This window comes from Delphinapterus leucas, chromosome 11 (assembly GCF_059928025.1).
Source record: "Delphinapterus leucas isolate spDelLeu-1000000601 "Yukka" chromosome 11, BTC_Dleu_Yukka2, whole genome shotgun sequence".
Classification (NCBI taxonomy): Eukaryota; Metazoa; Chordata; class Mammalia; order Artiodactyla; family Monodontidae; genus Delphinapterus; species Delphinapterus leucas.
Window position 1 is genome coordinate 30,067,070 of NC_143139.1, and position 14,223 is coordinate 30,081,292.

Sequence of the window (14,223 nt, forward strand, 5' to 3'; positions counted from 1 at the left end):
TAGCCCCCACTCACTGCAACTAGAGAAAGCCCAGGCGCAGCAACAAAGACCCAACGCAGCCAAAAAATTTAAAAATTAAAGATCAAATTCGTAATCTTGGCCTTATTACCATCACACTGAAATCAACTGGACTTACAGATCATCAGTATACACAGCACACAATAACACAATTTCTTTACACCTATTTTTAAATAGAACAAGGTAGACTCCTAATATTGAAACATATAAAATGAAACCACAAAAACTGATGTCAAAATGTGCTGAAATTTAAAACTGCAAAATCATCAACAGTCTTTGACTTACTCTATGTTGAGAGCTGCAGTCACAGAACACATGCAAAGGTAAATAAAATTATGACGAGTTATACTAAGTTAGTACAAAATAAAGAACCAAAGAAAACTAAGGAAGCCCTATACTCAAAGACAGGAACTGAATCTGCTACAAAGTTAACAGTCCAATTACACTTATGTAACAAAATAGGTAAGAATATAATCAAGAACAGATGGAATGTTGCCAATCTAATGCCAAGTTGGCAAACTAAAATTCAAAAGCATCATTTTGTAAATTGAGACTTGAAAATGTCACAGATGTCACATCTGAATTAACCTTAAGTGGCAGTCCAAATAAGTAGGAATGAAATCTGTAATCTCATGTTTTATCAGCAGTGGACAACTTCCATTTTATGGCAGGACAGATGCAGACTAGATTACCAACAGGCTGCTCAAACAAAATTGTTTTGTGTTGAATTAGGTGAACACAAGCAAAATAAAACACTTTAGATATGCACTGATTTTCAAGTTCAAGTTTCATGGTTATAGATCTGTGTTTGATTTACTTTACCATCAGTGGCTTAGACTAATGTGTTGAGTGAAAGTGTATTATACTAATACATTATTTATGTTGCTATAGATATAGCTGAAAAATTAAAAATTTTATTATCAATACATCTTTTTCTGAAAAGCATCCTCAGTACCATAACATTTAATCATATATTCTGGGTAAGAAGCACTACCCTCCCCTTTCAATTCCAAGAAATAGTCATTTGTAGACTTTTTGCTCATCAGTGGAAGTGAAAGCGTTACCAAGAAACGTAAGACACTGCACAACTCTTAGAAAATGAAATTAATATCCTTATTAGACAGTAAAGGCTTGACAATTAAATTACTGTTTGATATATGGAATTTAATAGAAACTGAATTGAATTAATGAAATAAGGCAGATGATGTGTAATATTTAGCATGTTAACTCAAAATGCCCTTCTTTAATATAAAGACATGGAAAAATTCTTATGCTTTACTCTATAAAGTGGTAAATACCAGGCTATAAAAGTGTACACACATTGCAGCAATTTAAAAAAAATATAAGTAGGGCTTCCCTTGTGGCGCGCAGTGGTTGAGAATCTGCCTGCTAATGCAGGGGACACGGGTTCAAGCCCTGGTCCGGGAGGATCCCACATGCCGCGGAGCAACTAGGCCCGTGAGCCACAACTACTGAGCCTGCGTGTCTGGAGCCTGTGCTCTGCAACGGGAGAGGCCGCGACAGTGAGAAGCCCATGCACCACGATGAGTGGCCCCCACTTGCCACAACTAGAGAAAGCCCTCACACAGAAACGAAGACCCAACACAGACAAAAATAAATACATAAATAAATTAATTAGAAGACGCTCTTTAAAAAAAAAAGAAAAATATATATAAGTACACATATGAAAAGATTAAAAATAAATATACAAAATGCTAGTAGTAATTATATCATGTTGGTAAACAATGATTGATTGCTTTTCTCATCTTTTCCCAGATACTTTTTCTAATTTGATTACATTATTTCAATAACAGAAAAAATATCAAATAAAACTAACTTATGAAATTAAAAGCTGATTTTGGAGACAGATTGCGCTTGCGAGGTCTATTTTCTGCTTCTAAGTATCAGCCTTCTTTTAAAATGCTTTCAGCTAAGTTTTCATATACATCTATCAATGAACTCTGCAGGAACATTGCCCATCAGCTCTAGGTGCCAGAAAAAAATTTTATAGAAAATGTAAATATATTTTTTAAATTCTGTGTTTTTATTACTTCTAGTCTTTTTACTCAGTTTACTCCTTACAACACTCTTTAACCCGCAACTTGGTTTAGTGTATTGTTGCCAAGGTTGATGAGGTAGATGCAGCAAGGAAAGCATTAGGAACGTTTTCAAAAATCTGGTGCAAGCCAATTCAGAAGGAAAATTCACACTAGTATTAACCAATTTAGTCATCATTGTGTTACATCAGGTTAAGCAACTAATGGAAAATATAACAATATTATTGTTAATCTCACAAAGAATATAGTAGTAAGTTTACAAACACTATAAACCATACCAACTGAAGGTCTTGTGTGAGAGGAGAAAGAAAAGAATAAAAATGGTGGATTTTACTAAACTATATAAAAAGGAATTTGGTAAGATGGAGAAGGATAGTATGTGATTTACATGTTGGAAGCAAAATGAAAACTAGGAGACTGGGTAAAGTAAGGTTTTTGGAAGTATTTATATGCATTTTTTTTACATTCATAGTGGTGTAAGTAATAGGCACTCAAAAAGCAAGAGAACAGACACAACACCTATAAAAGTACTTTGCAAATTCAAGTTATGGCTTACATATTAGAGAATGACTAATCTAATTGCTAGAGTTTGGAATATAACGAATATATTCATCGTTGGTTATATATCAAACTCATCTCTAATAGTATTACTGCCTGTGTTTGTGTAAAAACCATTTTCCATATGCTTTCCCACGGTTGTCTCTGTTGTTCTTTTCCCGAGTCCACTGAGGTAGGTGGATAACTATCTATACACAAAGCCAAGTTGATCATTGGTAAGACCAAAACAGTTTTCTAATCATCCAATGTTCATTCTATTATATCACATCATTTCCAATTGCTTTAATGCCTCCAACTTATGTGATTCCAGTACACAATAGACATTCAATAATTATGTCATAAATGAATGAATTTTGATCTAAAAAAGTAAATTAACATTATAAGGCATACAACTGAGAGCAGAGGTGCCCTATGCCTCATTAGTACACCATGTGATCAATATACCGCATCATAATAATTAACTACAGCTTGACCCTCTCCAAGGTTTCTTATTCCTGTTTGCTGAAAGAAAAAGCCTCTTATTTATTCTATGTAGCTGTGTCAAATAATGTGAATATCTACTCTGAAAAAATATAATTCATTCATCCTACTCAGAAGAACTGATATTGTTGTGCCTAAGTGATAGACATAGCTCCCCCAAATTGAGAATAAGGTCAAATCCAATCTCGAAAACTAAAATTTTACTACATACTAAGAGATCCAAAGAGTAGGGAATAAACTTTAAGCTGTCCTTGATTTAGCCCCTGGGTGGGTTCATGATGCCCACCTCCCTAAAACCAAGTTTGAAAAATTTCTTGGTTTCCTTGCTCTAAATAGTACCCAAGTAAAGTTAGCCTGGGGCTAAATCCTGAATGACCTTCATTCCAAATCTGGACATGTAGATATCAGCTTGTTTCAATTCAATAACCCCAATGTCCTTCAAATGTTCTATTGTAATAGTGCTGTCAGTATATTAGCACATTCTTTTACAAAAATGTCAAATATTCTCTCAGTTTGAGGGACATTTCAAGCTGAACAGTGAAAATCATAATATTGTGTACACCTCTCCCACTGGAATTTGAGAGAGAGAGAGAGAATCACATAAAGAAGGTCTGCGGCCCCAAAACGCAGAAATTTCCCTGCATGAAGTCTAGAAGAGCTTCAAGTAGAGGTAGGATTTAGGATATTTTTTGGATGACAGGCCTCCAGTATGGCCAAAATGTATTGTATCCTTTACTTCCTTCTAAAATAAGGATAGGAGGGACTGAGACGTTATTTAAAAGTTTAAGAACCACCTTTCTAGTAAAGTAATACTCAAAAGTGTTTTTTTTTTAAACCACTCAGATTTCTACCTCCAGCTCCAATTCCAGATCCCAATAAATATACCACACTGACCCTACCCTACCTCTACCTTTCCCCACCCTCCAGCCATCCCTCCATAGTGAGGCTGCCATTATTATTGGAATGTGCTATAATCCTCAAATCTGTTGGGGTAGGAAAAAAAAAAATTTAAGAACCAAGGTGAGGGGAGAGGGAGAAGGCCACATGTCCCAGGCCTAGCATTGACAAAATCCTCCTATTTACATGATTAATACTATTCCCAAATTAAGCTACACATTGTATTTCCATGGTGGTTGTTAAAGCATTAATATGTTATATGTATATGTTGAAAACAGTCTATATTATTTTTATAACCTAGTTCTGGCATTTCTTCACATTTTAATATAATAGGATCCTCAAAATGTAGACCTGGATTTCTACTCCAGGGATCCCTCTCTCTCTACCTCTTAAGAGGTCCTTTTTAGAATCACTGGTCTAGTTTCTAGAATTGAAGCAATCACAAAGCCAAAATAATGGGCACTGAGATTGGGAGCACTCACTGAAATACCAAATTAAACTTTTAAAGGGAGCACTTAAGGGATTAAAACTGTAGTTTATAAAATATAAATTTATTCTATTTCTGAGATGTCTGCCAGCAAAACATGAAGTCCTAGAAAATCCACAGCAACAGTCAATGGAAGACTTGAGCTGCTAGTTGTGGAACTTCAAGCAATTCCCTCAACTGCTCAGTGTCTCTATTACCTCAATCATCTTAAAGAAGGGGCCTCAACCAGCTAGTCCCTTCAAGGTCCCTTTCAGTTTTAAACTCATTTTAAATCCAATAATTACAGAGGTACTAAAAGTTATGTTCAATATATAAATGTCTAATAATTTCCAAAAAACTAAGAACAAAGGAACCTCAAATATAATTCTTAAACATTAAAAAATATCTTATAATAATTGTAGGATGTCATCAAAATGGTCCCCTTTGGCTTGTCTGTCATTTGCTTCAAATAAAGCCTGAGCCACAAGAAAACTATTTTAACACCCTGAGAAGATTAAATAGTTAATCCACTGGGAAACCAAGTTCAAAGACAGAATTCACAAATCCGCTCTCCAGAGAGAAGCACTGAAACTAACAAACATCCATTTTATTTTTAATAAAATTATTCTAATGATACACTGAATACAAATTATGTCATCTAGCCTGCATTTTCATTGATGTATTTTCCTTTCTAATCTGAAACTTAGATAAAAATCATGTCTAATGTTGACAGAAAATAACCATTTATAAGTCAGGGTCACACAGGGAAGCTGTAACATGTCTTACAGGAAAACATCCATAATAAGGGATATTCCAAGTTCACTTCTTTGAGGAGAAATAGATGAGAACTGGAAGATTGGGCAGATTATGAAATTAACTACCAAGATAATTTCTGCTTTCATGGCTTCACTAAACTGGAATTTCTAGTGCATCATTTACTACCCCATAATTATGCACCAAAATATTAACTAATTAGCAGGTAAGAGCTCAAGGGGTAGTAATAAATAGACATGAAATCTGAACTTCTGTGGAGTTCCAAATGACAATCAGACCTACCACACTATAAATGTAATAAACCTTATCTGAAGAAAAAGTATCAACTCATATTTAAATAAATAACTTCATTGACTTTCAGCTCACATCATCTACAAGCTCTTTAGTCTCCTCTCTTTCATTTCCCTTACTTTATGATCCAAATGTGAAGACATACAAGTAGGGCATACATGTTTTATCATACATACAAAGATAGAAATAATATCCTTCTAATGCACAGGCTTTGGAGTTCAATTTTTGTATGAAATATGCTTGGAAGTAGGACATAATTTTTGTTTTTTAAATCACTGTTCTTGGGGAATATATGAACTAAAAAAATGCTATAAAAAATAAGAGACAAATAAAAACTAAACTGCAACAATTGTCTTTAATTTCTAATTGTGCTGTTGATATGTTTAGTGTTAGGTCGTACATAGTTTGTGCATTTAAAAAGAGCTTCACACTGCTAGGTCTAAGCTCCATGAAAGCAGGGACCATGTCTGTCATGTATGTCGTGTATCCTCAGAGGTAGGAAAGTGTCCAGCACATAGTAGGCACATGATACATGTCTGATGCATGAAGAAAGGAATAAACAAATGACCAACAGCAGATAACCACCTGTTTCCATGAAATATTTCTAAAAGCCTTGCTCATCTGCCTCTACATTCTCTAAACATTAAATTGTTTCAAATAATTTACCTCGTGTATATTTGTGTTTCAGCTTGAAAGATCCTTATTACATTGAAACTAGTATGTGAAATATTGGGTTGGCCAAACAGTTTGCTCGGGTTTTCCCATAACATCTTATGGAAAAACCCAAATGAACTGTTTGGCCAACCCAATATTTTGAAAACATTTGGAAATATTTTTAAGAACAGAGAAACAGGTACCAGAAGCTTGAGTTTGAGTTCCAATTCTGGTATTTAGTGGCTGAGAAACCTTGAACAGGTCACCTAGTATCTTTGAGACTCACTTTTTCATCTGTATAAGAGGGATAGTATCTATCCAGCCTACCTCATAGGGTTTTAATGTAGATTAAATAAAATACTGCATATTTGTATTACAGCCAGAATTGGACAAAGAGACCACAAAAGTCTAAATGTTTCCTCTTAAGTAACAACAGCACCCACGATAAACATATTGTGGGAAAGTCAAGTTTGAAATGTTAAAATAGGTCCTTCCTGTCAATATAGAGGCACCGTTAGTACCAACAGTTTGGCTAACAACAAAAAAATCACATATTTAACAGACTGCATATGGAAAGGTTCTTATAACCCTTAATACCTTTACACTGTCATCTCAGCATGAGGGAAAAGAAAAGTTCAGGGAGGTCACATTGCAAATCAGTGCCAGTGGCAGACCCAAAACAGAGCTTTTAACTATCCAATCAGCACTTAAGCTAGCTGAGCAATGCCACTTCTTAAAAGTGCTGTAGTAAGGTAAAAACACAGCAAATTAGACAACATTACACACTAATCCAAACTCAGTGTCAAGGATATGTCCTACTCTCTGCCAAAGCCAAGAAAAAAATTGTAGCTCACAACCACATATAGACAATAACATGAAAACACAATGGTCCTTTCTGTATCTCCATTTTCTTTCAGCTCTTGACATATTTTGCAAGCTAAAATTCTTGGGGAAAATGTTTCATATGTTATGTCAGCATTCAGGCATGGTGGGAAAAAGGGAAAGCGTGAGCTGCCCATTCCCCTCACTTGGCCCCACGGTTGGCGCCTTGCAACAAACACTGTACTTTCCTTCACCACATCATTTCATAAAGTCTTAGATTTAGAATTGAAAATGTTTGAGTTTACTATTTTAAGTTAACTGAACGGTTCAATTCAGTATACTACTTAGATAATAAAAATAGAATATACACTAAAAATTGCTCACTTTTGTAGGTGACATTTATGAACTTACTACATTTTCTAGGAAGTCAGCTACCATCAGTCTATTATCGATAACTTTCTACACCTATGCACCCAGAGGGAAAAAATGTTGCTGTTAAATCAAATCTTACACATACATACGTGCATAGATATGTGTGTATGTGTATATATAACCACTCTAAAAACAGACACCCAATATTTTGGTATTTTCTTGATCTACAGAAAATACCAGATCTATGATGTGGTGGCTATGAACATTTTTATTCTATACTTGTTCCTCACATTTTTTTAAACTATAGAGCAGCACTATCCAATAGAAATATAATGGTAGCAACATTATATTTAATTTTAAAATTTCTGGTAGCCACATTTTAAAAAAGGAAAAAGAGATAGATGAAATTAATTTTAATATTTTATTTAACTCAACATATCAAAACACTATCATTTTAACATGTAATATAAAGATTGATATATTTTTCACACTAAGTTTTTAAAATCATATATATATATATGATTTATGAATATATATATTACACAGACAATACATGTCAATTAGGAGGCTAAATTTTCATCAGAAATACTTTATAAGTATTTACGTTTCATAAACTTTACAGATAAAAAATAGGTCCACATAGCCACATTGTTCCAAGCATACCTAGAAGTTTTCCAAAAACTAAATGAAGGACAGCTTTTAAATTTAACTAAAATTAAATAAAAATTAAAATTTAGTTTCTCAGTTGTGGTGAAACCAAGCAGCACCCTGCAGGGTCTTCCCAGGGACAGACACCCCTCCCCATGTCCCTGGCCTCTTGTTTGTAGAAAAGCTTTAGCCTCCTAGGCCTTCCCCAAGTTCCAAAGAGCATATTTAATCAGAGTAATGCAGATACAAAGGAAAAGAGTCAAGCAAGACAAAATAATAATAGTTTTATTTTTATTAAAACAAAGTCAAGGACCCTTAGTTCCTCAAGGGCTATAGATAATATTCTGAGCCATATCCCTGAGTAGTTTTACAGATACTAAAACCCCCACCAGGTGAAGGAAGTTAGCTGCATGCTGACCACAAGCAGGTAGACCCCAGGCCGCTTGGAACCAGAAGGTTGATGATGTTAACTCCTGAAATACCACCCTGTTACCTCACCACCAACCAATCAGAAAGATATCCACAACTGATCACACACCCTGAGACCCTCTCCCTCACCTTGCCTTTAAACACCCTTCCCTGAAAGCCATCAGGGACTTTGGGTCTTTTGAGCATGAGCTGCCCATTCTCCTTGCTTGGCCCCAGAGTGGGTATGCCTTGCAATAAGCTGTACTTTACTTCACCACAACCTGGTTTCAGTAAATTGGCTTTGCTGTGCACTGGGAAAGTGGAACCAGGTTTGGTTCAGTTACAGTATTAATCATAATTCAAGTGCTCGATAGCCACAGGGGGTTAGATAGCGGGGCAGGGAGGGTGATCTGAATCCATACCTACCACAATGAAAGATACCCTACAGAACACCTCAGATATACTCTGCCAAAAGGCATTTTCAGAAATTGAATTTAAAATGTTCTTCCTAAATGAGAAACTTTCTGTTTAACTTCTTTTCCCCAAAGCTGTATATGACCCATGCACTTATTTTGAGAAATCTAAAATAGAGTCATCAGCTTTAACATACTGATAAGTCTCCATATCTAATTAAACACAAGAACCTCTAGGACACTGTACATTTACATAAGTAGAGTCAACTCTCTATTATTTGTTATTACATTATTCATTGAAGGGGAAAAGTAAGTCAAGTGCCCTGATCATTTGTGTCTATGTATTGATTTATTTATCCTGCTGATGAAGTCTATCACAAACTGGAAGGTAAGACTGGAGGTCACGGGAAAGATTAAAAAATCGGAGGAAATAGTTTAGGTAAGTTCAGTTTCCTCCTTTCTGAGCTCTAACTTTTCTAGGAATATCGAGGTATGAATATCCTGTCAAAGTCATTCATTTGTAATTAAACTAGTTCAGAACCAGGAAGAGGCAAGTGACCTTAAGCTAAGTAAAGTTTTGCAAAGCATGTTCTTGCCTCACGCCTATGTAGATTTAATGGTTAAGAACTTGAGCTCTAGAGTCAAGCTGTCTGGGTTAGAGCTCTGTTTCTGCCACTTGCTACCAGTTTAACTTGGGGAAGGTTACCTAATCTTTCTGTGTCTCACCTATAAAATGGCCATAATAATAACAGGACCTAAGTCAAAGATCGTTATGATGAATAAATGCAATTTCACAGGATGTAAAACATCTTAACACACAGCACTGACCCTGGCACATACTATGTGTCCAATAATTATTGCTATTTTTAACTCAGAAATTAGGACAACAGGGACAGGATTTTATGTTCAATAAATATTTGTTTTAAATGAAAACATATGTCCACACACTTTATAAATGCCAAAGTGCTATATAAGCTATTTTTATCCTATGCAAAGTAAGTTTAGAGAGTCAATCTATTCAGACAATGTATTTAATGGGAAAAAAAAAAGATCCTCACAATGTGGCTTACTTCACAACGTGTTTTTATAAAGTCTTTCCCAAACAAACAGACCCACACATATTCCCTTAAAAAAGTGCTAACATGCATACCAAAACCAAGTATAAGTTATTTATCTGTCAACATCACTTTAGGGTGATTCATGACTCTGTTAACCTCCACTGCAAGCAGCATCAGTTTTAAAAGCATGGTCAACAAACTGCCCTGTGATATTCTAGAGAATTCACAGATTAAAAAAATATTAACTCTCTAACAACAGTTTCTCCGACAGCCAATTTTCTTTTTTGTTTGTTTTCATTACTATTTTATGCTTCTTCTTTACCCTCCTTGACCAGACCTGCTAATTAACAAAACTGCATCTTACTGGGTTTCCTCTTTTTCTCTCCCCTTCATCTGCCATGTACAGTCACTAATAAGCATTAAAAGGCCAAAAGAGAGGTAGTAGCAGTAAACAGGAGAAATAAACTAATCCAGCAATTGGATAAGTAGCCCTAGAATAACCAAGAAGGCCAAATTAAAACTTCAAAAGCTTTATAACAGGTGGTTCTAAACAGTCATAAAACAGTCACCTCCATGGGTGGCCATCTCCTGGTCTGTAAAGGGAATGAAAAAAAATATATAATTCATTTTATTCTTTAGATGATTAAAGAAACAAAGTATATATAAAACTACCATTTCTATACCTAACCAAGATTTGTCACTAAAATAGCTATAGAAATACTGACATGATAGGATTTTAAGAATAACTTTTCAGAAAGACTACAAGGGTAGAAAATTTTTAAAAATAATTTCTCAGAGGACAGATTATTTTTATAAATCTTTAATGTATACATAAAGAGAAACGAATTCACAGACTATAAGAGCTATAAAAGCAACGCCACTTACTCTACCATGAATGCTTCATTAATATTTCAGCGATGATGTTGCAATTTTCCATGAGCAACTGTCAGAGCTCTGCTTCTTGATATGTACTAACAATCCAAATTACATTCAATACTCGTGTATCTGTCCTTGACCAAATTACAATTTTGATGTATGCAGTATTTCAAAACTCTCACCCAGGCATATGTAATTTTATATTGTAACCACCCTGCTGAACCTCAGTATGTTTCTTTCTCACCCAGTCACCCATTTAACCCTTACACTTGCTGAGGAGTTTTCTTCCTTCTACAGACCTAGCACCAGGGAATTTTCCCTTAAATATAATATCCCTTCCAACGCCAGAAATGTCTTCAATACCCACACGCTGGTGCTATCTAGTCCCCGCCGATGCTTAACGAGACGTCCATTTGCACAGAAATCTAGACCCCCACCATTGTAAGGCTTTGTCTCCTGCCTCCGAAGGCCGGAGTTGCAGGTACACGTCAAGACAGTCACGCTACAAATATAAGAGAACCACAGCCCAGGGGAGGGGCAGCTCCTCCGGGCAAAGCCAGACAGGCGATCGCCCAAGGCGGCCGAACCTGAGGCAACTGTTCCTCGGGGGCGCGACCCGGCTGGGGCGGGCGGCGACGGCTTCTCCCCCTAGAGGAGTCAGGCGCCCCCGGCACCGGGCGCCGCGCAGCTGCCAGTCACCTGCAAATTCCCGGGGCCCGAGGGCGGGAGGTTTCCCAGCCAGCACTCGGCCGCGCGCGCCAGGCCGGCGGAGACCCGTCGCCTCGGTTTCCAGAGCCGCCGGGCCCCCGCCGGGCCACCTCTCAGATCTCCACAGCGCGGCGGCCCGTGCCCCGGGCCAGAGCAGTTCCTCGCCGCGCCCGCAGCCAGCCCGCCGCCGCGTCCGTCCTCACCTGACAGCCACCCGCACAGAGCTCTCGTCCGGGGCGCCCCACATGCCGGCGGCAGGCGACAACCGGGCCCCTGGGCCTCTGCACCGCAGAACTGAGGCGCCGCCGGAGCCGCGGCGGTCGCGCGCAGGAGGCTGGAGCTGCAGGGGGCGGACGGCTCACCTCCGCCGCACTCCAGCCATGTTGGGCGACTGAATGGAAAGGTGGCGGCAGCAGCGCTGAGGCAGAAGGAGGAGGAGGTGATTCACCGCTCGCGGGTGCCCGCCCCTTCTCCCCAGCTCAGCCCCCAGCACTGGGGCGGAGACGCGGCGCGCTGAATGGCTAGCGCGGCGGCGGCGGAGCCAGCAGGCCGCTCAGGGGCCTCCTGCTGGACGGGCGAGTGCGCCCTGCCCCCTCTGATGGGGACGCGGCCTGCGGGCGGCCGGGCTGAACGCGCCACACCCGCCCGGGCTCTCTGGGCTGCTGGTCCCGCACTGTGTCAACGGCGGCCTAGCTGCCGGCCCCACCTAGCGCTGCCCGGCCTGCGCCCCGCCCTGCCCTAGGCGGGCACTGCCAGGCGCTGCTGGCCCGGAGGCGCGCGGGGGGGAGGGATGCCGGCCGCGAGCTGCCCACGCCCCAGGGCGACGAGCCCTGCGCCCTTGCAGGCTTTTCTGTGAGAATGCCGCGGCTAGAGCCCGCCCTGCTGCAGCCTGCCTCTTTTCTAAAAGCAAAGCTTGATTCCCCAGCGCAGCGCCAGCAATCTGCCAGCTGCCGCTCTGGTTCGCCTTTGTTTCCACCCTTAGCTTATTGTCCTCTCTCCAGCTTGGACTCTGACCCCTATCCCCAGCCCCCTATGAACGTTCTCCTTCCCAGGAGTCAGTCATTCATACTAAACCGGATCCCGGATTTGGCCACTGCCCCTGGGCAGCTGGGTTCTGCAGTCCATCGCCCATTTACCAGCCCGTGTGGGCTATGGAAATGATGGAATATTGAATGCCTTTCTGTTAAACCATTTGTACACTGGTAAATGAACTGCACCCCGGTACTGCCAAGAGTTCCTAGAACTGAATATCCACCAAGACCTGCTGTGTAGTAAATCCTTCTCAACGGACTTTCTTTCCCTTCTGGCCTTCAAAAAGCACCTCCCAATCCAGGGATTCTATCAACATTGACCCATTGTGGTTTCTGCTTGTGGCTATTGTGCTTCCCCATTCCTTTAGATAGCTCTGTGGAAGCAGCCTTTATTAGCTTTGCCACAGAGTATCTTTTGTGGGCTGCCCCATACATTTCTCTAAATAAACATGTGGGTTCCTACAAAATAGTATAATACATTAAATGGCACCATCCAAATAAAGACACTGTCCCAAGTACCTACAATCTAAAATGGCACATGTAATCATCCTTATCAGCAGAGATAACAGCAGCACAGATTGGGACAAACAAGAAGTGTTTAATGATCTTAAGTGAAGGCCTATGTGATATATAATTATAGAAGTTTTAAATTTATTCCATCCCTTAACCTCAATACTCCTGAGTCTTAACAGACGTAACTAGGAGGTAAAGAGGGCAGAGATGGTGGATACCCTCTGCAGATCAAATTGGTGGCAAAGCTCTCCTGCCCTCTGGAGAACCTCCTCTTCCTCAGTATTTGTCTATCAGCAAATCAAATCACCATTTCCTCCTTCCCTGGCAGTCCCACATCTGGGTGGATCTGGACTGGCCACCTTGGTTCTCGAATTGATAAAAGCTACAAGGAAGGAAAGTAAAGCCAAGCAAACTTAGCAAGAAAACTAAAGAGAAATATGTATAATTTAAGAACTTATTATATTAAAAAAATTCTCATTTAGAATAGTACTAGTACATACATGTTTCAGTAGGAGCTGTCACAAACACAAATACCACCAGAATCCAGGCAGGTAATTTAAGTAAGTGGAGCAGGCAGATTGAGGACTGTGAAAAAATAGAGAACACAGGCTTCTTGCAAAGGCAGTGACCCTCCTTGGCTGTGGCCAGCTGGTATGCAGACCCAATGCCTCCAAGCTTTTTGTTTGCTTGTATGTTTGTTACTTCTCAAGAAATAGAGAGGGCTTCCCTGGTGGCGCAGTGGTTGAGAGTCTACCTGCCGATGCAGGGGGCACGGGTTCGTGACCCGGTCCAGGAAGATCCCACATGCCGTGGAGCTGCTGGGCCTGTGAGCCATGGCTGCTGAGCCTGAGCATCTGGAGCCTGAGCATCTGGAGCCTGTGCTCCGCAATGGGAGAGGCCACAACAGTGAGAGGCCCACGTACGGCAAAAAAGAAATAGAGAAAAGTCAGACTTTTATGTGAAAATTCCTTAGTTTTAAATATCAATAACGAATTCAGCACCATATTTACATACCATGCAAACCAATCAAAATAGGTCTCAGGCCAACTTCAATCCCAAGCCATCAGTCTGGAACATCTGGCCAAAACATTAGCACCAATAATAGCTGTGTCTTTGGGTACGTGTTGCACGTGGGTTCAGGAAGTTAGTATAAAAATTCAAATTCCTATTGATGACTCA

General features: G+C 39.5%; 1 protein-coding gene across 14 annotated transcripts in view; it reads right to left on the reverse strand.

Moving 5' to 3' along the window:
- The window catches only part of KIF21A (kinesin family member 21A), a 155,507-nt gene extending 143,430 nt beyond the window's left edge, over window positions 1–12,077 (reverse strand). For 3 of the 14 annotated variants that reach the window (XM_089920527.1, XM_089920519.1, XM_089920520.1), the window contains exon 1: window positions 11,704–12,058. In XM_089920527.1, the coding sequence (XP_089776653.1) occupies window positions 11,704–11,747 (44 nt within the window). In that variant the 5' untranslated portion in view covers window positions 11,748–12,058. Of the gene's footprint in view, window positions 1–11,703 lie in introns of all 14 variants that reach the window. The other 11 variants (XM_089920523.1, XM_089920514.1, XM_089920522.1 and 8 more) reach the window with 10 other exon arrangements.
- Window positions 12,078–14,223: the final 2,146 nt, after the last annotated feature.